At 39.2% G+C, this 25,074-nt stretch overlaps 2 protein-coding genes across 9 annotated transcripts; both read left to right on the top strand.

Annotated features, from left to right (window-relative positions):
- The first annotated feature begins 1,017 nt into the window (after positions 1-1,017).
- Positions 1,018-4,445, top strand: them4 (thioesterase superfamily member 4). Of its 6 annotated transcripts, XM_078932653.1 has the most exons (7): positions 1,055-1,195; positions 1,332-1,492; positions 2,104-2,284; positions 2,960-3,122; positions 3,384-3,494; positions 3,834-3,958; positions 4,046-4,445. In XM_078932653.1, exons 2-7 carry the CDS (start codon positions 1,376-1,378, stop codon positions 4,087-4,089), a joined length of 741 nt encoding a protein of 246 aa, XP_078788779.1. In that variant the 5' UTR covers positions 1,055-1,195; positions 1,332-1,375; the 3' UTR covers positions 4,090-4,445. The 6 variants fall into 6 exon arrangements, 4 of the variants coding, with proteins under 4 accessions (XP_011483565.1, XP_078788780.1, XP_004077934.1 ...); XR_013648035.1 differs by having other exon boundaries at positions 1,018-1,492; positions 3,743-3,958; XM_011485263.4 differs by having other exon boundaries at positions 1,018-1,492.
- Positions 4,446-7,058: 2,613 nt separating this feature from the next.
- On the top strand, positions 7,059-24,618 carry rorc (RAR-related orphan receptor C). 3 transcript variants are annotated; one of them, XM_011485266.4, is made up of 13 exons: positions 7,075-7,342; positions 7,435-7,527; positions 10,914-10,943; positions 18,958-19,043; positions 20,193-20,334; positions 20,435-20,791; positions 20,864-20,965; positions 21,047-21,168; positions 21,551-21,683; positions 21,758-21,865; positions 21,949-22,059; positions 23,160-23,269; positions 23,364-24,618. In XM_011485266.4, exons 1-13 carry the CDS (start codon positions 7,303-7,305, stop codon positions 23,526-23,528), a joined length of 1,599 nt encoding a protein of 532 aa, XP_011483568.1. In that variant the 5' UTR covers positions 7,075-7,302; the 3' UTR covers positions 23,529-24,618. The 3 variants fall into 3 exon arrangements, with proteins under 3 accessions (XP_004078181.2, XP_011483568.1, XP_020565864.1); XM_004078133.5 differs by lacking the exon at positions 10,914-10,943 and having other exon boundaries at positions 7,059-7,342; XM_020710205.3 differs by lacking the exons at positions 7,075-7,342; positions 7,435-7,527; positions 10,914-10,943 and adding an exon at positions 12,181-12,400.
- Positions 24,619-25,074: the final 456 nt, after the last annotated feature.

The following is a 25,074-nucleotide window of genomic DNA, read 5'->3' on the forward strand; positions in this document are numbered from 1 at the left end:
ACTTTGTTTACGCAGTTAAACTGCTGAATGCATAATGTTTATCGTGCTTTAATTCATTGTGTGGATTTCTGTAATTTCAATATGAGGTTAATAGGACTTTAATATTTCAATTTAGGAGAAAATGGCAAATGAACATGAATAGTAGTAAAGGTAGTAGATACTAATAAAAGTTTGAAGTTTTGAAACACTTCCTTTCATTCTCAACCCTTGTGCCATCCTAGACACTTTAATATTGGGAGTTGGGTCAACTAGACCCAATAGGCAGTGCGCTGAACCTTTTTTCTTCAATGATTTGTGAACTTCACTGGTGTCCATGGATTACATGAAATCTTTCCACCTTTATCTATCTTTGTCATGGTAGGGAGAACATCTCAGTGTAAGGGTAGAGTCATCTAAGATAGCACAAGGGTTAATTCCACAAGACACAGACATCCCTAAGCAAAATTAAGTTTCTTCATCATTGTAAAGGCAGACACTGCCACACTGTGGATACTTCTGTTTTTTTTCTATCTATTCTATTTTTTGTCTTATTTATAAGTTCAATAATTCTTGCATTTACAGAAACTTTCCATTCATCCATCCTTGACATAATGCTGCTCAGCTGCTGTATTTAGCTCAGAAAATCAACTGCTTGCCTCTCCAAAGGATTACAGGCCTCTATAACCCCCCAGTAGTGGCATGGACTGGTCACCTGTGCCATGCTGCATTATTCATACAAAAAAAGGCCCCAATTATAGATACAAAGTCTTGTAGACGATCATACTTTTTAAAACTGTGGCATTTTTGGTTTTTGTTTTGTCTTAAAAGTTATTTCATTTCAAGAGACACTGATTTTTTTTTAGGACTAAATGAACAAAAATAAATAAATATATGTACATGTATATGTACGACGGAGTTTTACCCCAAAACTCCGTCTCCGTCCTCCTTTTGGTGTGAAAAAATTATCAATCGTTACCATAACAATGTGGGTATTACCGGAAATGTGATCAATTATTTACAGCCAATCACAATGCACGCTATCAATCACGTGGGTGTGACGCAATCTGATTCCTCTTGCCGGCAGGAAGCTGGATGAAGTGTTTGTCATCGTGACACATGAAAGTCACCGCTTAATTTAACTGAGTGAAATCCAGTAGGAGGTATTTTTGCAATCTTCTGCCGCAGAACACACTCCTGTGTTCAATATGTACAAGAGGTATTTCACAGCTGATACGTTTGTAATGCAACAAGAGTATTTCATAACGGGTTTAGCTAACGAAGCGTTGGACGTTTCGAAGGACAAACGTCAATAGCTGGGGGGAAAACTACTAACAATTCGTCTTTTCGAGAAGTTGCAGCGTTAAAAAACAATCGGTGCTCGCTCACTCCTTCAAAGATGGCAAGGAACCTCGCTAGAATACTCGGAGGCTGTGGGAGCCTCGTTCCATTCATGAAGACACCCGCGTGCCCTCCTCGCAACAGCAGCAGCATTCCTCCTGCCAGGACTCTGGTGGTGAGTGGAACGATCAGCTGTTCGGGGAAAGTGCTGGAATCAACGCATGTCATCTTTTAGAATGGGCTTTTGTCTGTGGAAATCGCCAGCGCCACATTATGACAGGTTAAGTTAAGGCCTCTGAATGGCTGCAGCTCAAGCGTCATGTTGGGTTGACTGTTGGGACATTGAGATCCCTGCACACAGACAGACAGAGTTCATATTGTCCATGGCATAGAAATCTAAGAACTACACTGATTTACAATGTTTTGTGAAATTTGATCATTATTTTACTGCTCTTTGTTAGTTCTGTTTTTCTTTCTTTCTTTTTTTAAATATTAAGAAAATAACAATGTTATTACTTTATATGTATTAATCTTTAAATATTAAATATAATGTTTATTTTTATTTAGTCAAAAAGAAACCAGGTGAGAAACAAATTGCTGAAAATACATGAAATTGGAGCCACAAATCTATATCATTATAGCTCATGTTTTGTCTGAACACTTAGCATCTGTACAACTATGTGCAATTTTAGGAATCCAGTCCGTCGGCTCAGTCCTGTCCTGTGGTTTCAGGTAACAATGTCTTTATCTGAAAGGTCTGAAAGCATTTTTTTTTTAAATCTCCAGCAGATGCTCTTCTCCAAGTCCAGGGACTTCAGCCTGCCCAACTCCTCATGGGGGGAAGAGATGATGCGACTCTATGAATTTTATAACGGCCAATCTGACGTAGAAACAGAAGGAGAGGAGAACCAGGGGAGGGAATGGAAGAGACTCCCAAGCTACAACCGTTCCCTTAAATATGCAACAGGTACAGAAACAAAGATTCTTGTCTGTTTTTAAAAAAAAATCCTTTGGGCACTTCAATGTTCCAAAGCACAGTTTGAACTTTGATAATCATTATTATTATTATCTGTTCACATTTTTAGTCTAGACATAGTTTTTAGGCACCTAGAGACACAATGCAGAGAAGCTTTCACATGGCTGTGAACAAGAATTCCTGACTGTCACAGGGCTGTGATATTAATGTTTTACTGACCATGCAAATTTAATCAGATTCAAAGCATATTATAGTTACAAGACAAAAAAATTAATCCCAAACATTCGTTAGGAACACCAGATAATATAAATTTGTTCAATTTGTTGTCATTTCCTGCATTGGATTTTGGCCAACCTTGTTTTTTATTTTATTTGACTGATAAGTAACTTTAGGACAGGATTAAATGGAGAAAGAAAAGTTTCTAGCATATAAAATCTAACTTTTACAACAAATAATTTTAATGTATGTACAGTAATGAACTGTAGCTTTTATGAGTCACTTTACTGAATTCAAAAACTGCTGCTTTGATCTTTCTTTTTTTTTTAAAGCAAAAACATAAGGATGGTTATAAAGATGCACTTGGTCTTAGTTTGTTAAACAGAAAGCATGAAAGTTGTTAACTTTTCATATAATAACGAACAATCCTTTTTTTTTCTGTCACATTAGGTGGAGTTTATCTGAGCAAAATAATCCAGTCAAAAGCGCGTCTCTTCACCCGAAACATTCGTGAACCTGGTGCTGCTTTTGAATATGTTCTCTTTATCAACAAAGAAAAAGAGAGGTGTGTGTGCGTTTTCCAAGCGGGACACTTGCTGGAAGGACCTCCAGGGTGAGACAGCTTTTCTTGCCATATTGATTTTAGAATCAAACCACTATAAAAGTTGATGAGTGTTTTCTAACATATTCTTTTTAGGTAGAAATGAAGCAAACTCTCAAATTAAACACAAACAAGTATTTGCTGTCATTTGCTGTAGTTTGGAGTGTCTGACTAATCCGACATTTCTTGTGTTTTTTCATATTTGCCATAATGAGAACACACAGTAAGTATGAATTTATGTGGCTTCTTTTTCCATGCTGGATGTAATTCCAGACATGTCCACGGGGGGGCAATAGCGACCATGATTGACACAGTGACTGGAACTCATGCATCTGCGATTTCTGCCCCAGTTATGACGGCCAACCTCAACATTGACTACCGCAGGTATGAAACGATGTGATATAATTTATCTTTGGGGTTTTTTTTCTTATGAATCCTATGTATTCAGATCTTCTACTTTTCTTTATGAAAAACAAAAATTTAAAGTCATTGGAGCCCTCAAAAAAATTAGTTTATTTATGTATTTGTTGCAGCTGCTTTTTCCATTAATTTACCGTTTGTACAACTTTTTAAGTTGATCTGCCTTTAGCATACTGACACGAAATATTTTGGTACACATTGTGATTCCACAGCTCCCAGATGACTCTTGTTTTCAGTGTTTCTGGTCTTGACTTCACTATTATGGGTCACCTCGACCTAACAAACAGTTTTTCTTATTCCAAGCCCCATCCCACTGGGAAGCACAGTGTTGATTGAGTCCACGCTGGAGAAAACAGAAGGCAGAAAATTATATATTTCATGCAAAGTGACCAGCACTGATGGCTCAAAGAGGCACACTGATGCAACAGGTAAACGCATTTCCCCAAATTTCAACACAACAGCCTTGTCTGTTAAGAGCTGCCTTCAATGTCACTCTGCTGTTTTCTTTCATGCAGCACTGTTTGTGTCGATCAGTGTCGCTCATCTGCTGAAAGGGTGACAACATTTCAGTCTGCCACAAACAACAAATCTGTCACAGGTGTGTGTGTGTGTGTGACACTGTAAAAAAAAAAAAAAAGTGTCCTTTTGGTTTGAAATATGTACATATTTTCTATAAAATGAAAATTGAATGTAAATATAACATTGTTTGCTTTTAATTATATGCTATTTTATTAACAGTTTCTGCCAACTTTTATTTTGACTTCACATATCTTTAAACTTTATTTAAGGTGTATTTTATTGTTGAACAAAATTGTATTGTTTTCAGGTATATTGTGGCCTTAAACATGAATGAGCTGTACTTATTTTTGTGGAGTAGCTCAATAAACACTCTTCCATGGTGCAACAGAAAACAAACTGCAATAAGTATATATCTATATTTGTCCTTCTTTTAGTATTTTTTGCATATGAGCTCATTTGTCCTACTGGTACAGCGTCCGCCCAGAGATTAAAATATTATGGATCAAATCCATAGTTTTGTCATTTGGGAGTTGAACCACCAAATGGAACCTGAGCATGACTGCTGCTCACTGCTACCCCAGACAGTGGGTCAAATGCAGAAAACAAAATTTCTCCCCCCTCTATGTGTGACAGCCAGCGTGACTTTAATGATGCACATTTGTTTTGATCTTTGCACTGGGGTCGTCGGTTGTTATATCACCATGTGATGGATGTGGTTGTACTTCAATAAGACCTATGGGTTTTTCACGCTTATGAGGGTATCATGACTTACAAACAAAACCAAAAAAAAAAGCTTTTAAACTTGAAATCGTCATATCAGCACCTGCTATTCACTCTGGCGCTCGGAGCATGAATCTACATTCAGATATGACTGAGGCACGCCACACAGTGCTTTGATAATGAACATCATCTGCACCACACAGATTCCTGCTGCTCTGGCATCGCACTCAGACCACATTGCTAATAATAGAATACTTATGAAAAACACCTGTGTTTTTTACATTGCTTTTTGTGTGAAAGCAGTGGTGTCTCTGATCACACCACTGCTGTGTGCTCTTAGTCCTAAAGGCAAAACCATCTGAAGGAATGGGTTTAAAAAAAAAAGTTTGTTTTTGCTTAGTTTTAAGGAAAAAACATTCACTTCTTTTCAATATGTTTGTCTTTAAAATGTTATTAAATGATTTATTTTTACATTTTTTTTTTACAATTAGATATTTAACTAAAGCATCAATTGTTATGGTAAAAACCATTCCAGTTTGCGCACGTAAACTCCCATTTAAATTCAGTTCTCACATAGTTTGGTCTGATCTGTGGTTTCTGAGCATACAAGTTTTTCACAGTATAGGTCTGGTGGTCGTCTGAGGGCCCCTTACATCTTTAACCTCAGTAAAGTACAGATGGAAATACGTGCTTTTAAAAAAAAAAAAGAAAAACGGACTGAGTGTGCTGTTTGTGCGTGAGAGAGAGCAAGTGCATGCAACATCTAAGATGCCATTTAAGGGAAAATAAGCTTTTTTTTTCACCCTAAAGAACCATGTGGCTACGTTGGGTTAATGAAGCGTAAGGCAGGTGGGGAAGGAGGTAATATTTTCTTGTTTCAGTTAAAACCACCAGCAGCAGAGCATCCACACTATGCCATTTCATGCTGATATTCATTCAGGGTGAGAACAACAGTTTGACTAAACTGTCAAACTGTCCATATCATTACAATTTTATCCAGTAACTGAGGTAAAGTGGACAAGAATTCATGACCACTGAGGTAAAGTAATCAGTGACTCTTTAAAAGTAATTTACCTAACATGGGTTTTAACAAACCCCTTAGCAAAAAGTAGCCTTTTTAAGTGTACTACAAGTATACTTAGTCTACACTAAAAGTGAATCAGTATTTGAAATGTACTTTTTATATAAGCTACTATATTGTAAACTTAAAATCTTCCAATTTAGCCTGAGGAAGTATTCACTTAGTAAACTTCCTACACTGCACATACATGGTCTATAGTATACTTGCTATACTTGTACTCAAGTATACTTAATAACCTATTGTAAAAGCTTTCTCAGTGGTCTTTTAATTATGATCATGCATTTTTTTTTTTGCCAAAATATGAAAAACATGTTTCGTTTTCTTTGACCGTTTGTGAAAAGCAGCAGTAGTTTATTAAAAAATTCACAGCTGAGTTGTGGGCTGAACTTTTGGTTCAGAGTAAGCCTGCCTCTGCTTCCTATTATCCCATTGAACGGAGCAGGGAGCCTGTGGCCCTGCTGGTTGTAGCTTATAAGTCACACCTACAAGCTTTCTCCCATTATATTTATCTTCTGCTCCTGAATTACAACGATTTGAATAAATAAATACTCAGACCTGCAATTTTAAGCTTAATTTTCTTAATATGTCCTCCATCATGAGAAAATAATATGCACTAAAACATGTTTTAGTAGCATGTTCTCAATTTTAGTCGAAGTGTGTCTTTTAGAAAATACATTTTAAGCATGCTACTTTTTGCTTCGGGACCTGATTAATCTACTTCACAGGTGAACTTCATTTTAATCAACATCTTTTATTGCTTTTCTGCATTTGAACAACTTTTTTTAGCTAAAACCTTTCAAACTACTAATGTTTCCTTTCAAGATGGCGGCGAGATCCCAGCATGCAACGTGGCTGGTCATATACACCTTTACATTTCCTTTAAAACACCAATTTTTACACAGTATTTTCACTATAAATATTGAAAAAAATTTCAAGTAGCCAGGTGTGAACAGTTTTTTGTTTAATTATTACAAAAAATAAACTTATAGTATATCTTTATTTTGCACCGTTGTCCAAGTCGTACACTAAAGAACTCGTAGATATTCCATAATAATGACAACAGCACTATCTTCGGTTAGTTTTGAAAATTTTGATTGCTAAGTCTACTGTTTGTCGATTAATGGTGTGGAAATTTGCAGCAGCAACAGGAGATTATATTTCTCAACTGAGCGCTTCAAAGCAAAACCCGATCCGATGATGTTACGTAACACTCGGTGACATAACACTCCAGGCTAGGCCGGTCCGCCGAGGGGGGGTTAGTCGTGCTGTGGCAACGGCCAGCCGGTCCAGCTGCACTCTCTGCGCTGTTGCCACGCGGGAGTCACTTCACATCCACACCTGCGGCGGTTTGGCCTCCTGTGGGCCGAGAGAGAGAAGGGGGTTCAGGAGGAGATGAAGGCCGAGCTCCGGGACCCGTAAGAACCGAGGCGAGATGGCAATGCACGTTTTCAAATGTCTGCGCCGGCCAGGGCGCTAGAACAGCGGCCAACAGGTGAGTCCTGCCGTGTGTGGATCAAATCAAACAGGTGTCAGAGTTTAGGAAAACAAAAACCAGCTGACTTCTGCACCTTTTGTGTTGGTGAGAGGGTGAGTGTGTAGCCATCCAGTGTTTTGACCAGAGAGTTATGGAATATGAGGATGCAGAACTGACTCCCACTGACGCCCCCAGCAAAAAAGGTATGTTTCTGCTAAATTCACTTTCATTTTAGGATGCTTTTATTTTCTCACTCCCCTTTTTCCTCCAGCCACTCCTTGCTCATCCATCCTTACCCCAGTAACCCCTTCATCCCTTTCACTGCTGTAAGGTGCTGTTAGTGGGTAAGAATGGCAGTAATCTTAAATAATCCACAGGGATTAGCTCTTACTTTTGCTGCTTTTTCTGGACGATGCTTTTCTATTCAAAGCTTTTTCCAGGCTATAATCAAAGCATTGCTGTCACGAGGGGATAAGACGGTTCGCCCTTCAGTCATGGAAACCTATTGCTCTCCTTTCCCACTATACTCCAGAGTCATGGCAACACTTAAACCGGCCACAGATAGTTTATCAGACGACCCCTAGGGTGTAATGTTGAGGACAAATTGGCAGGCCCAGAAACGCATAATCTCATCTGCAGCAAGGAAAACAAGAGACCATATTTGCACACGTCTACGACGTACCGAATTTCCTTTTCATCCTGAAACTACTTTGTGGTGATGTCATAACAAGCAAAAATCAGCTTAAATGCATCTTTTTATCGCACTTCAAAGCTTTTTTCCCCTGAAACGTTTAGATGCAGATCAGATTGAGACCTCTTTGTCTGTAGCCTCGATCTAGAACCACTTTCAAATTGAAAGTTTGTTAGAAAGCAACACAAATTACTCAGAAGCAATTATAAAGTAATTTCCTCTCTTCTAATTTACTCTGTTTTATTACAAAACACTTACTTTTATGTGATACAAACACTAGAGAAGAAAAAAGTGTAAAAGCTTTTTTAAATATGAGTCAAAGGATAGGATTTATGCAACTTTACATTTGTGCTAAAGGGGAATTTCATTTAAAGCCATAAAAACCTGCAATAATTGCTAAAGCAGAATAAAAACCACGGCTGCCACTGAGGTGCCCAAATGTTTGAAATGTCGGTTCATTGCAGAGCATCATTTGAGTGTGATACAGCAAGACATCAAACACCCACATATTTTCCTGTTTTTTTTTATTTTAATTTTTATTTACATGACATTTTAGATGAATTCGGTTGAGTTCATGTTCGTGTTGTCAGTGAGAAACGGCAACAATAGACAAACACTCATTCAAGGAGGACATGCTCTAGCTGTTCATCCCCGTGCTTGAGCCCTCTTTTTTTTGCGTAAAACAGATTAATGCGTCAGTATTTTTGAATGGCTCTTGCTGTCTAGCACGAGCTTGAACCGTGTGCCCATCAACCAAATAGGAAAGAGCATTTTAACAAGATTAAAGCTGCTTAAGGAGAAAGGAAATCTTAAAACTGGTCGCTAAGGGCTTTACGGCTTTAGAATAAAAGTGTATCAGCTTACCTATCATGTCTTGAAACCGCTTTGTTAAGGTCACAGATTCAATGAGAATATTCTTTAGCTGCTGAGCTTTTCCCCACCTTTTTGTTTGAGTGATGAGTGTCTCTGCTTGAGCGACTACTGTGGGTGTCTTCACGCTTTTCTTAAATGCTACAGTCTTTGTGTCACAAAACAAAAATAAATTAAAGACCTAGTGGGTTTACATTGGCTGTACTATTTCTATTCACTCTGGATTTAAGTTTGCATCCCCGCATTGGTTGTTGCATTCGTGACACTCTGGAGCATCACTCGTCTCTGCAAATATTCCGAAGCGCGATTTAAAAAAAAAAAAGTTTCTTTTTAGTTTGTACAGAACAAATCATTTCGGCATAAAATGAAACTCGCGCTCTCTTAAAAGTAGCATTTACGTGTTTAAAGGAGTACATTTTCCACTGCAGTGAAACTTTCAACTCACCTTTTATTTGTCCTCTTGTTAGTCTCTGACCCAAAAACAGACTTTTTTGCTGAGAAAATGAAAAGTTTTCACACTTGTCGACAGTGTTGGATAATTTGCATATAAAAGGTTTTTTTTTGTGTCTTTTTTTAGATCATATCTAAACTGAGTCAGACATAAAGGCTCCATAAGCGGATACTGCTCCACCAGAGTCTACTCTACTTTTGACTTATTTTTTTTATTTTTTTTGGCCAATATTTGTTTTTAATGTAATATTTTTCAAAATAAAATGTAAAAAATTGAACGTGACAAATCCGAACTTCCTTCATGTTTTATTATTCACTGTAAATACCTTTTTTTCATTCTAGCAGTTTCACTTTTTTTTTGTTTGAGTGTTTTGGCAAAGTTTTTGGTCGAGGTTGTTATGTAATGGAGCAACTGTGACTTCAGCAGCCAGCTTAGATGTTGGCAATTTTGACAGATTCTTTATGTGCATCTGCACACATGATTGAAATGTGTTTTGCTAAATATGCTGTGCCACAGTTACTGTATGGGTGTTTTATTATTATTTTTTACATCTCAGCTCAATCATAACAGCTTAATTAGTATTGATAAAAAATGCGTTTTGAAAGCATAAATGAGCCTTTTAAAAGGAGACAATGAGCGTCTCCTTAATGGAACCACACAGGTGACATGTTTGTGTTCTTGTTCAACACAGAAAAGGATGTTTTCAGTCTAAGAAAACCTACTAAAATCCCTCCTTTCGATGTCAAAAAAAGATTCTTGTCCTCCAATTCAACTGAACGGTATTACTTAAAACACCTTTTAAGTTATTTCTGATGCACCTTAGCATTTTCCGTGCACGCACTGCTCTGCTTTCATTCCATACTTTGTGCTTATGAAGCAAAACTGATTTGATGAGGGCAGGGGAACAGAGGAAACCACAGAGGACTTGAACTAGCGCCAGACAAAAGGACGGCTAACGCTACGCCTTCCATTGATACTTATCTGCTGTTGCCTTTAAACGCAGCGAGCTGTCCCCCTCTCTTTTTCTTTCTCTCACGCACACGCAACTCCAGAAATAAACCCGCTGGGTTCTAAACTGACCCCGTCTCTCCACTGACCACAACTCAGTCTCTCAAAACTGTGGTCAAACAGGCAGACGCACACAAAAACAAGGGAGCAATTGCTTCACACACACACACACCCACGTTCCTCTGTCGTTCTCTGCGGGGTGTAGGAAGCGTCGCACAAACATATGAGATAAGCACATGTGTACAGAAGAATCCCCCACTTTAGCACCTCTTCTACTGTAGTGCTTTTATCTGCCTTGTTTATGTACCCCCCAAAAAACTGGAAATTTATGAGTCAGCACTCAGTATTTTCCACACTTTCATTGTTGTCTGAGATCCCTTTTGTCGCATTTTATGAATCATGTTTTTATATTTGTGCGATATATGATGGGGGGCTGTTGTCTTTTAAGCATTTGGTACTAATCAGTGATAAAACAATAAAACGTTTTTTAAAAATCATTAAAAATGTAATGAAGGCATTAAAGGATTGGAAAAAAGTGCTCATATGAGTTTGGTTTGTTCCTGCTGCAGGAGGCTGTTTGTCCAAGAAGACCCATTTGAGTAAGTTGGTTGTGTGTGTGCACGTGCCGTTTATGACATGGTGTGTGTTTGTGCTAGATATTTGTGCCTGCACTGTGGTTATTGGTACATGACATGCAATGCTGCACCTGCATGTGCACGTTCATGCAGACAGTTGTGCTGCTGAGGCGGGATCATTAGCAAAACTTGGAGAGTGTTGTGTGTGTGCTGCACCTGTGCTGCCCCGATCTGTCTCCGTCGCACACACATACCCAAACGCACACACACACACACACACACACCAGTTAACTTTGGCATCTGAATGCAGATGCCAGCGATACAATCGTGTCTTTTTTTAACTTTTTTTGGTTTAACACTTTTTGCCACAACCATAGCACACCTGGTTATTTTATCAAGTGTGGAGAAGATGCTGCATAAAACACAGCGCTGAAGCAAAGCGATCACAAGTTCAGTCAGAAATGACTGTGAGGAACTTAATATGGAAAAAAAGTTCTGAAATGTTGGGGTCTCTGTCAGCATTGCCTACTTTAACTCCTCATTTGAAGGCATAATTCAGGGAGTCTATTAAGAAGGATTATGCTTTGTGGGACAAAATAAGTGACTTATTTGTGCCTTTGCTTAAATGAATTCTTCTTTGTGGCGACTTTGAAGATAAATATATTACGTAGAAAGAATCTGAAGAATTCAAAAATACCTTGAATTTCGTAACATTGGATAAGAGTGCAAAAGTTAAAAAAAAGAAAAAAATAACCAACTACTCACCCCAAATTTATCAGCTGCAAGAATCCACCAGTCTTTACTTCTGACCTGAACAGACTATTTTCATTTTTCAAGATCTGCTGTCACAAAAAAGTCAAATAATTTGAAAAGCAATAATTCAACAAAACAATCTACAATATGAGCGAAAGAGGGAGAGAAACCACTGAAAAAGATGATAATCTAATGATCGAAGGATCCAATCTTGTGTTGTGCTGAATTACCAAGATAAGAAGCAAACTCTAGACTGAAGCCTCCAGTACTTCCTAAAGCCTTCATGTTTTCCCTACATCTGCTTACTGCTTCACTTTAAGCTCTCACAGAGACTCTTATAAAGTCACTATTTTTGGGTCTAATGTGTGATAAATACAGAAGGATTGATGACAATAGAAGTATGAAGGTTAAAAAAGTACCTTTCGAAAAAAAAGAAAAAGAACAGACGGGGGAGAGTCCCCCCCCTTTGTCTTTCTTCTTGTCACACACATGCACGCAAACTTGCTAGCAAGGGAGGTGAGGCGGTGACTGTCACTCAAAACTCTGAATATCGACACTGGAGCAGCAGAGATCACCTGAAGCAGCGTTCTGAAGGACCAACGGCCAAAGGAGCTAAATTCACAGAAACTCAACGAAGTGATAGACTGTTAGACAAAGTGAGAGAAAAACCGAGTTTGTGAAAGTGGAACAAAGATCTGACACAAGTGGAGGAGTGAGGATGATGCGAGGTAGGGATGAAGTCCTTAAGTGTGTGTGTGTGTGTGAGTGTGTAGGCTGAGCAACAAGCGTTGTTTTATCAGCTAAATCTATTGCTGTTGGGTTTGTTGTTTCCCATGCAGTCTATGGATTTTTCTTGACATCCTTTGGTCTCAGAAGCAGTAGATTTGTCTGCTTTTATTTCAAAGACTTTATTACACCATGATAACAAATATTCAACTTTTTTTTTTAGTGTTACCTGTGCTAAGAATAAAAAAACAACAACACATGTTAAAAGGGGGTTTAAATTTCACTATGAGTTTTGTTCAGAAACAGTCTAAATGTAAAGCAAAAGTACCGGATGAAAACAGATTGATCTCTTTCGGGTCTGGCCAGAGTTCTGGTTGATGTGTTTCAGTTCTATGTTTTGGTTGCATGACTCAATTTTCAGCTCCTTTTGATGAATTTAAGTTTTGAATCATGTCTCACATTTGTCTACCTTCCGTCACTCCCACATATACGGCGCACCGCAGGTATTGCACTGGGCACATTTTTACGGTGTAGGAAGTAGTGCTTGAATTAAAGTCATTTGCAAAACCCACATTTCTTCTGTAAACTTTTGCGCTCACGTATTTTGGGGAGTATTTAAAGCACTTTTTAAAGTAAAGAACAAACAAAAGTGATCCAATTGGCTTTGCTATACATTTTTTGGTCCACCCAGCCCCTTAACACTGCACTGTATCCATTCATCAACCACTTGGATTGAGCCAGTTGGGTGGAAGCAGAAGGGAAGTGAATTTGGAAAGAGAGAAAAAAAATCCCAAATCAAACGGTTTACACATGTTGTTGGTGCAACATGCAAACACACACCCGTACAAACTGATGCATCTCTTTGCACCTGCTTTTCAGAGGAGGCCTAGATGTAGCCTATCTTTATTCCGCAGCCGCAATGTGGGAACTGCAAATGGTAAGGAGAGGAGAGCAAGTAGCATCTGATGAAGATGTTATTTAATATATTTTGTCCTCATCACCACAGACAGGAGTTTTCTCCATATTGCTTTATCCGCTGTGCTCGGAGGATCACTTATCTTAACTCTGCTCCTTTACCAGAAAGGATTTCCTTGTTCCTCAGTGTGCGCAAACATGCTCAGCACTTCCAAAGCAGCAGAAGCACTTGGCTTTAGATCAAAGGAAACATCAAAATCACAAGTGACACATCTCCTCCCCAATATATGGTAACTGAAACGCAGCAGTTGAGCTGATTCATTCACTCTGCTGTCAAAATGTTACCTCGGTTTAACACCTCCAAACTAAAAAAAAAAGAAACATTTCAAAGATTAATATGGTAAATTCTGTGCCATTTAAGCTTCAGATTAGCCATAGAAGTTCCTTTAGGTCTCAATCGTCTGTAGTGTTGTTTTTCCCCCTGGGCTTTTAAGTTTTCTTCAAAAATTCTTCCAATAAAACTCTAGTTTCATACAATCCCAATGGCTATAGTTGGATCTGAACTCAAAAAGGGACACGAATATGAGAGCCCAGCAGTGGCTGCACTTCTTCAAGGTGCTCAGAAGGAGAAACTCCTGGTGACGTTGTACAGAGAACGCAGCACAACATGGTACGCAGGGAGATCGGCCGCAGACAGGAGAAGCTCCCGCCAACTCAGCACAGCTTGAACACATGATCAGGGACTCCTTTCATCCCAACAACCACCTGTTTGAGCTGTTACCCACTACACGGCCCCCCCGGAAAGACACTTCCCCAGCCTAATATTCACGTTAATGATTCAAATCAAATCAGAACATTAAAGTACGAAAAAAGCAAAAATGAAAAAGAAGATATTGTGTAAACTCTATTTGTTCTTTACACAATCCAGTCTGCACCAATAGTGCTGTTTTTCTAGTTCATTTTGCACATTTCATTGTTTTTCTTTTCACTTTAGATGTGCATGGATATCCTGTATTATGTGTGAATGTATATGCGTTTTTAAATTATTGAGGAACAGCTCGGTACATTTTAGAATCACAAATTCCAAATCCTAACATTAAATCCCATTCTAGCCTTTATTTTACTGTCTTTTATTAGGAGAATTCTATTTCCCAAACATTACATTTTAATTTTTTTGTTTTCTACAGTTTAAAGTAATTTCCGTACAACAATTAACAATTTCTAATAATTTAGAGCCTCCAAATGTTTGTTTTTGTTGGAAAACAAATGAATCCTTGCATTCCTCAGTTTTTTCCCTAAAAATATATATTTCTTAAATTGAAAAAATGAAACTTTTAATTCCAATGGCACAATCTTTAAATAAAAGCATTTCTCTTAGCAATTAAGTAAGACTTTTGATTAATTTCTAATGAAACAGAGGCTGTTATGATGAAAAAAATCTGTTGCTTCTAATCTACCCAAAACTATTGAATATGAATTGATTTCTACATTTAATATTCTAAGAAATGTATGGAGAAAGAAAATGAAATATTAGGACAGAAAATCTGAATATTGATAAAGAAAATATTGTAAACCACTTATTGAATGTTAAATCCTAATTGATTTTGAATCTAGAAAAAAAGTTCTGTGAGTGACTGTTTTTGTGTAGATGTTATTCATGTATACAAAGGACTTTGTGCAGACTTGTTTGCGTGTACATCAGTTGTAAGCTTCCGTCAAAGGAAAGTTGAGGTTTTCTGTCTGTTTACAGTGCAAAGAACAGACTGCTGACAAGTGGATTTCAGGCACGTTGAGTCCAGAATGGTTCAATAAATATAAATTGTTTATCTACCCTCCAAACGCTCAGTAATAAATGCACAGACACAGTCTGGACTTTATTTTGTAAAAAAATAAAATGATTTATACCAAGTAATCAATCTATGTTTCAGTAATTATATTCGATTTTGATTTAAGTCTGCCCTTTTAAGAAAAAAATATCATCTTTGTTCATCGCAGTAGAATTTCTCACAAATAATTAAATTGATCCTTTTTTATTAGAATTTAATTAGCCAGTGGATTGTTCTGTGGCATTAGGGCAATTTCGATCAGTTTTTTGTGCACAAACATGTTAAACAATAAACTTTAAAATTACAATGTGCTGCAACAAACATTGCACAATGGCGATTGCTTGTAATAGAGGGGGCTACTGTGGGCGGGCATCCGCAAAATCAAGATATAAAAAGTTGATCCAGTTTCCGTGCCGTCTTTTATCTTCACATTTCACATTAAAACAGTCCTATTCAATAACCAAACTATGGAGGATAGTTTAGAAAGAGTTCCCCTCCTAAAACACACACCACCATTTCAGGCCCTGCAAGTGCGCAGTTACATCTGGAAACATTGTGCAAATGAAAACATGTAAGAAAATCTGAAACGTAACATTTATATTTTTATAATTTTAGCATAATAAAAGTATTTAAAGAACAGTATTTACATCTATTTATTTTAAGGCTAAAGTTACTAAATAATTGATCTTTCTAAATGGCCACAGAAAGATTATCAGACCATCTCTGAGTTGCACAGTCTTGGCATCCTTTGCATGCAGAAGCGTGGGAGGCAGCACTCTTTTGCTTTCAGTGACAAATCAGAACCTTTTTTTTTTATCACAAATCTACTGTACTCAAACCTCTCCATCTTTACCATGTAGAGCATGACTAAAGCACCGTTTTACAGTATTTATTTGACTGAACAGGTTGGTTAGCCCCAATTATCTCAGTATGCCACTGCAGTCTGCTTCAGTAAATCTCACTGAAACAATTTGGGGGGGGGGTGCCACAGAATGTCAAAAAAAGGTGGTCTTTCAGGGCAAGTTGGAAAACAAGTTGACTTTCAAATCTATGAATTACCCTCAAAATTAATGGTAAAAACCTGCTGAATTTGGTAAAGTATTTATCTACATCCACCATCCAAATCCTACAAGATTGCAAAGGATTAACAGCTCTCGTATGTGTGCAGTTATATTTTTAAAGTCATGAAAGTCCAACTTAGTTGAAAAAGAAATGTATTCAAATTAGTATAAACGCTGTCATTGTGGTTTTGTTGCTCACAGAAAGTTTTTAAAGACCCACTTTGATGAAAACCATGTTTTTGGTGTTTTTAATATGTTCTTGCTGCATTTTCTGATGACAGAGGACATATATAAAGTAAATTAAGCTTAAAATTGCATTTCTGAGTTTTTCTTTATTCAAATTGCTGTGAATCAGGAACCAAAAAATTGCTGTTGGAAAAGAGCGTATTTGTGCCATAGAAAAGAGTCCACAAGTCCCCTTCTCCGTGACAAGGTCCATGCACGCGTTTATTTTAGTTTTCTTTGCATCTGGCTCAAAACCGTGTGACTGGATAGCTCTAATATTGCTCCCTGGTAATTTCAGGTTGGGGTTGTGAGGGCTGTAAGCCAGCAAGAGAGCAAGTAAACAGAGAGCTCTCAGCAAAGAGAAGGGTAGCTGGGTTGCTCCACACCAACAGTCCCGCATACAACTCTGAAGTCAATTTCTAACGAACTACTGCTGCTCTGCAGAAACGACATCCTAGAATACCAGACAGGTTTTTTGATTTGGGCTAAAAACACCGTAATCACAATTAAAAGACCACTGGAAAGACTTAGTTTAAACAAAAATAATTGGAGTGGTACTTAAAGTACTGTAGACTACATGTTAGCAGAATGAAATGCAACACGGTGCCCACTTCAAAAATTGCTTAAAATGGATCAGCTTTAGATTTTTTTGTCTTATACGACTATAAAAGACAGAAATTAGCTTTTTGTTGGTGTAGAGGATAAAATATGGTCATTTCCAAACTACCCCCACTTACTGACATTTATTTTGACATACAAAGTGTAAAATAAAATAAAATCCACTTTATGTTTTTTTTAAATTAAATATTAAATATATATTTTAAACATTAGACATGTCATTTCCAATCTGAACATCACATTTCTAATATAAAAAAAGGTCACTTTCACCTCGACTGCAGCACATTCACACACAGTCAGTCAGATTTACCCCAAAAAAAAGTCACAGATGGAGGAGGTAAAGGTGGTGTGGTGGTTATATCTTAACATCTCTCATAAACCCACACGCACCAGAAGTTGATGAATTTGATAGGTTTTTGCCTGTGGGCAGATATAACAAGATGAGACCAAAATGGCCTTAACTGCTTCTTATCCGTACTTGCAGACTTTTAACTGCAGGTTGTATATTTAAGAAGAAGAAAAAAGATTGGAAGTGCAGCATTTTGCTGTCGAAAAAGCTGCTGGGTGTCCGTTTTGAGGAGGTGAGAAGTGGTATGAAGTAATGGGGAGACATTGTGTCCGATCACTTTCCGTGGGAGCAGTGAGACGTTGTGGGTTTTAGTGGACTTCTTGTTGTAAAATGGCAAAAATCACCAAAAAAAGTCTAAAACTACTACAAAAAACCTCAAAGCACTGACCTCTCCGACCTGTATGGCGGCAAAAGCTCCTTACCCCTCCAATATGCTTTCCTGAAATGTTCCCGTTGGGTGGTTTAGTCCATTTTCCAGATGCGAATTCAGTAGCTTAATTGGTGGCATTTCGAACCCGTGTGTTGGTAAAGCCTGAGTCATCGCTCAGCTCGGACTTTAACTGTTCACTCTCTGTCAAACTACACTTGTTTCCGCCCTGCGTTTGTGCATTATTTAATTTCACGCCGCCGGTTCTTTCATATGATCCCTGTGGCTCCAAATAAAGAGGGCACACACTGACACACTAACACACACTTGCTGACACAGTTATGCACGGAAATGCAAACACTACTGTACATAAGCAACATCATTACGCAGGCACAGGAGGACATCGCACCATCAATGGAAGGAATAGAGGAGATCAAATGACTGCAGAGGGGAAGGTCCGCCGGATTCCAGCATGCACTAGGGTCGGATGTCTTCCCCACGTGAGGAAATGATGTGTTACCTGGAAAGGTGTTCAACATTTGTCCCTGCTTTTGACTGCGAGAAAAATTGTCAATAAGCAAAAGATCAGGGGTGAGATGTGGGGGGGGAAGAGGTGAAAGGGGGATGGCCATTACTGGCAGTGATCAAAAGAGAGTGAATTACTGGCAGTTGTGTCCTTTATGAGGCAGATAGAGAAGAATCAGAAAGTAAAGAAATGACATTAAAGGCTCACAGTCAGAATGAAAGAGAAGCCCGGCTACCACTTGAAAGAGCCCTGAGGTTAACACTTTTCTATTATTCGCCCATCTCCATTTGCAAATATTCCATGTCCTCACACAACTCTTCTTTTTATTTCACTTGAAGTTATTTTGTTCATTGTTATTAAAGCACAGAGGTACCGGGGAGGAAAATACCTTTGGTTGATCGTGGTCACACAAACGCTGATAGATGTTGGAGGGGAAGTACAGCCTAAAACAGACACCGTCAACGTGGGAATAACTCACAAGTCTCTAATTAGAGTTAAAAAAAACAAGGTGATCTGTGATGCCACAGATTTTTCACAAGTTTTTCTTTTATTTTTTTCTAATTTTATATGACTGTGAGATAACTGCATCCCAGTTTGCATCAATAATTTTATTTCTTTTTCCATCTGATTGCAAATCTAACATTGCCTCCTGTGCTTTGTGTGTCTTTTTAGCCCAGATTGAAGTTATCCCGTGCAAGATTTGTGGTGATAAGTCTTCTGGAGTCCATTATGGAGTCATCACCTGTGAAGGCTGCAAGGTGAGACGCTGCCCCTTCTTCACCTTTAGAGCTCAATGCTTCTAACATGAGATCTTTATTTTCATAAAGATGCACAGTATATCACAGTTTCCCAACTGAGATGCAGTGACCTCAGAGTACTGATTGGTTGAGCTTTTTGAGGTTCCTCAAATGAAATAACAGATATGTTATTTCATTTGTATTGTATCACAAGCAGTTAGAAAAGAAAATAGTTTCCTGTTTCTTAAGTGGTTTTGTTATAACTTTTACTTTTTTAATCATAGGTTAATTGATTACTCTAAATTGTATATAGGTGTGAATGTAAGTGTGTATGGCTGTCCAAGATGTCCCCTGCCTTCGCCCACGAGTGGCAGGGATAGGCTCCAGCAGCCCCGTGACCCCGAAAGGGACAAAACGGGTTTAGAAGATGAATGATGAATGATGAATAATTGAATAATCTGTGTGTTATCTCAACTATGCAAACATAAATGTAAATACAGGCTTGTCAAACAAATGTCCCGTGGTCTTCGTCATATTAACGTATTTTAACTGATGTAAGACAGGCTACCTAGCAGGTTCCATTTTTCTAAGATTATCAAAAATTTAATTTTAAATGAGGGCTTCATGGTGGAGTAGTGGTTAGAGCTTTTGCCCTGGTTCCAATCCTGACAGGAATCTTTCTGTGTGGAGTTTGTGTGTTCTCCCTGTGCATGCGTGGGTTTCCTCCGGGCTCAGAAAAATGCTTTATGGGTCAGTTGGTGTTTCTAAATTGTCCTGAGGGGTGACTGTGAGAGTGTGGCCCTGCAACAGACTGTCACCTGTTCAGGGTGTACCAGCGTTAGCTGGGTTGGCTCCAGCAGCCCTGTAATCTCAAAAGGGATTCAGCGGTTTGAGAAGATAGATAGATGGATCATTATATATGACATTTTCACTAGAAATTAGCTAAATAAATATGAAAAATGAAATAGCTTGTAATAGGTAAGTGAATATGCCAATATATTATTCAGTTAGCAGATCTATTTGCTAATTTTTGCTGAAGATTTACTGTATTTAGGAGTTTTGCTGCATTCAGATGCCAAAGTTCTGTTTGAAATTTGAGTTCATTTTGTCATTTTGTGTTTGTTTTTGTTTTTTAGTTGAAATGTAACAAGTGTTTTTTTTCTCTCTCAGGGATTTTTCCGGCGCAGTCAAATGCCCACTGTGTCGTATTCCTGCTCCAGACAAAGTAACTGCCAGATCGATCGGGCCAGCCGCAACCGCTGCCAGCACTGCCGCCTGCAGAAGTGTTTGGCGCAAGGCATGAGCAGAGACGGTGAGGCCAGGCAGATCCGCACCACACCACAAACCCATCCTTTCCTTTTTTCATGAAGCATTTTCCAACTGTCTTTTTTTTTCCCCCCTTCATTGTCCAGCGGTGAAGTTTGGGCGGATGTCCAAGCGGCAGCGGGACTCTCTGATCGCAGAGGTGGAGAGGCACCGACAGCAGCAAAGGCAGCAGCAGCAGCTTCAGGGAGACAACCAGGCTGTGCTGTCCTACCCCACCAAGAACCGTCAGGACCGCTCCCCGCAGCTTCTCCAGCCCATAGGCACGGCCTACCCCTACGCTGGAGACCCGGACCTGCTGCCCTACGCCTCTGACGTCCACCCTTACCTCGTGTGCTCTCCCAGCGACTCCCAGGTTTCTGGAATGATCTACCGAAGCAGCGACGTATCTCCTATATCAAGATCACATGAGAGGGGGAACAACAGCGGACACTCTGATGTTAGAGGTGAGGTGCTGGCGTGTGGGCACTTTTCTTCATCCTGATCTCATCCTTGATTAATGTATTTTTTCCTGCCAGGATTTGACTCCAGACATCAATGCCATGATCTGATGGCTATTCATTGCTACAACGCTCCAGAGGATACTTATGCTTTCTACCCTCATTCTGTGCGAAACATCGGTGAGACATCTGCACACGTCGGCAAATCAGCTAATTCAATGTTGCCCTTCTAATGCTTTTAAATGCCTTTGCTTTCCTCAGAGGATCTGTGTGCCAGCATTGTGCGTTCCCACAGAGAGACCAGCCAGCACAGACTGGAGGAGCTGCAAGCTCTCCGATGGAAGCTGTTCAGCAGGGAGGAGATCCAAGCATACCAGAGCAAGGCGAGTAATCCCAGCTGAACTACCGTTTCCTCCTCTGTGTCGTTGTTTCCCCGCTTCTCAGGCCTTCTCTGGTGCGATTTAGGCAGTCTCAAAACAAAAGACGCCATTTCGCAGGCCTTGAGGTTGACTGTTTGATGAGTCAGACAGAAAACTGAAAACGTCTTTTATCATTTTCCCTTTCCTACCTCTTTGATTGCCTATGCGGTGAATGGAGGTGTGTTTAGGGGACTTAAAACACCCAAGTTGGGGCATTAATCATCAGCTTATGTAAGATGAATAAAACACCTTGAGTGTGTCTTGAATGTTGCAGAAAAGCCTTTTAAGAAGAGAAAACTAAAGACTGTGTCATTGTTGTTTTTTTTTCTTCTCCCTGCTTTTGCAGTCTGTGGATGAAATGTGGCAGCACTGTGCCATACGGCTCACTGACGCTGTGCAGTACGTGGTGGAGTTTGCAAAGCACATCCCAGGCTTCCGTATGCTGAGCCAGAACGACCAAATCGCTCTCTTGAAGACAGGTGCTGGCCAGCTTCCCCTTTAATCACTCGTCTTGTTCTTTTCTTTCTTAACTCTTCTTCTTCTCCTCCTTTAGGCTCCCTGGAGGTGGTTCTGGTCAGGATGAGTCGCTTCTTTAACACAGAGAACAACACTGTGTTCTTTGATGGGAAGTTTGCTGGATCTGAAGTCTTCAAATCCTTGGGTGAGAATTTTGCCACTTAGCTAGACTCTTCTAATGAGTGACCACTCGTTTTTTGTTGTGTTAAATTTGCTGTCTCCTTTCAGGCTGTGGAGATTTGATCGAGGCTGTGTTTGACTTCGCTTATGGCATGTGTGCTTTAAAGCTCACCGAACAGCAGATTGCCCTTTTCAGCGCACTGGTGCTGATCAATGCAGGTAAAATGTTCATAGATGTTTTCGTTTCTCGTTCTCCGGGATTCATTTAGAAGCTTCTTCTGACCTACATTGTTTGTGGCTGCAAAATAAAAACACTCATGCTACGTTCACACTGCTTTTGGCAATGGGCGCTTAAGCGACCACTAATCAAAAGTTTATGTAAACGCGAAATGTGCGTTTCGGGCTTCTGCGTTCAAAACCCCGGTGTTCACATATTACTACGCACTGCTATGACCATTTTTGGGTTCCACATACAAAACGTACCTTTAAATGCTCCATGCAACTTGAAGTAGTTGTACTTCGACCAATCAGAGGCTATGATTTGGTAGAGACGTATGGATTGGTGGGGTCCTTTTTCATTCACAGAAGGGCCAACTGTTTGAAATTTGATCATGGAGGAGAAATCAATGATTGCGGTTTGTACCCGGCTAGAATTATATGACACCAAGTCTTTCATACACCAGAATAGACCTTTGGAAAAAAAAAATGCTGAAGTAAGATTGACGAGATTTGCACCGCTTCGAGATTTTGCACCAAGCCTCTTCCAACTGTTGGTGGGGGACATGTGCTAGTATCGGGTGGCCGCAGACTAAATGTGTGTTCAAGAATGCCCAATCTTGAGTGCGCGCCACAAGCCTGGTGTGTACATAGATTCCTAGTTGGAGGACATCATCCAAATCTGCTGTCACTGCTCACAGCGGCACTAAGTGGGTGGATGAGTTACATGAGCATCTACACAGATGAGGAGGAGTAACCTCAGATTATAAAACAAACATTTTGGACACTACATAAAAGTGTGCAGAAGAATTTGCTCTGGGGCAGATTTGCACCTGTTTTATGCACAAACACTCTGTAACAGACTTGTGGAAAGTGGAAACCAGAGAAGGTGCACGCACTTGATGCACCTGTACGTCCGATTTAGTATAACAAGTAAATGTCTGAACTGTGGGAGGAAACCCACAGTGGTGAAGAGGAAACATTAAAACTCCACTGCTTTAACCTAGATCTTTCACACTTTGATCAAATTTGAGAAAGTCCGAAGTAAAAATAAAACATTTAACTAATCACTTTTCATTATTTGTGGGGTTTTCTTTTTGCAGACCGCCCATGCCTGGAGGACAGAGGCAGAGTTCAACGTGTGCAAAGAAGTGTGGAGCTGGGACTCACACACATTTTACACAGAGACAACCAGGAAAATCTGATGCACAAGGTACACCTCAACCTATTTGAAATAAAAAAATAAAATAAAGTGTGCACTCTAGAGTTTTAAATTGTTGGGCTGAATGTGTCTGTGGTTCCTGCAGCTGTACCAGAGGATGGCGGTGTTGCGCTCGCTGTGCAGTCTGCACATGGAGAAGCTGCACTGGTTCAGTCAGCGGTATCCCCTCACGGCTCACTCTCTGTTTCCTCCACTCTACAAGGAGCTGTTTGTATCAGAGGCAGAGCTGCTGCCTGTGACCCCACATTGATCCCCCGCAGACAACAACAATCGCAAGCACACAAGAGTGCAGGCGTGTCGTAACTCTCAACTTTCCAGCTAAATCTATTTTTCTAATGAAGAAAGATACATTTAAAAAAAGCACAGCAATCCAAATATATATTTTAGTTGATTATGTCAAGCAGAAATATTTTGATAGCTAGGACATGATTATTTCAGGGAAACAGCCATTTTGATGTTTTGTGAGGATGCATTTTTATCTCAGGATGTATTTTTGTGATTCTGTTGGTCGTAGCTGTCGCCTATCTCGGGGATTTCGTACACAGCTATTCAAAGAAGCAGGATGAAGGTCAGCAACAGTTGAGATTTTGCAGTTACTGCCCCAAAAGTCCAAAAATGTTGACTGAAAAAAACATTTTTATTTTTGTGACAATCTGGGGGAAAAAAGAAGCAAACCGAGTTTCATACTGTTTGTGGTAAAAAAATAAATCAATAAAGTTAGTGCATTGCAACGGACGCTAAAAACTGATTTCAAACAACAGATTTTCTCAGTTTTCTCCTCATTCATTCATACTAATTACAGCTGCATTTTAACACGAATATCTTGTGCTTTGTTTCTTCTTAAGAAGCATCTTTCTCAGCTGATTTCCATTAAATGTGCATCAACGTTTGGCAGCAGCATTGCAATAAACACAACACAAATCTAACCTCAGTAAACTTCAGGGACGAAGGCTTTAGTGGCAGCAAACATGCTTCTTTGTTTCTGTGTCTTTGGAGGCGTCTTTTTCTCCTGGCTGGTGTCACAGACCGCGCAAAAAGATTCCCGTGAGATGCAAAACTACTCAAATATTCCCTTTTTTATGTACTTTTCTCCATCAAATGTAGGCGCTTTGTTGATTTCTCATGCTGAAATACTGTCGATTTCTTTTCCTTTCTGTTTTTTTTTTTTGCCTCCAACTGTTCTGTTTTGGTTTTACTTGCATATCATTGAGTGAAATTGAAGAAAGCTGAGGTTTTCAGCATTAAATACTGTCTGTCTTAATTTAGTTAACTCTGTGACTTGAACAAACTATCTCAATTCTTTGTTTTACTCTTGAATAAAGGCTGTGACGCCAAACAAATGTATTTGACTTTTTTTTAGGAGAAACTGCTTAAACATTTTGCATTATTGTGCAAACGAGATGAAAAACTTGAGTGTTATATAAAAATTAAAAATAAAGTCATTAATAAGGCAATAAATATTACACAATTTCAGGACTGCTGTCTATGTACCTCTAAAGGGATGACAAATTTCACTGGATATCAAATGGGGTGCTGCAAAAATGCAACTGACGCACAGGAAATGTGGTTGACTGTGGCAGCGGTCTGTAGAAATGTGTTGTCAGGTTGTCACACTTGCTCACCTAGTTAAGCGGAAGCAGAATCTGAAACTCAGCAGTACGTGGCTAATTGATTCCTCGAAGAAACAACCGAGAGCTTGGGTTAACACAGTCTCACTGTCACAAATCATTGTACCCTGAAATACTGAGAAAAAAAAACGTTTTAAAATTAATTTGGTAATTGTTTCCCCCCAATCA

This window comes from Oryzias latipes, chromosome 16 (assembly GCF_053564925.1).
Source record: "Oryzias latipes strain Hd-rR chromosome 16, Olatipes_Hd-rR_3.1".
In the NCBI taxonomy this organism is placed as follows: domain Eukaryota; kingdom Metazoa; phylum Chordata; class Actinopteri; order Beloniformes; family Adrianichthyidae; genus Oryzias; species Oryzias latipes.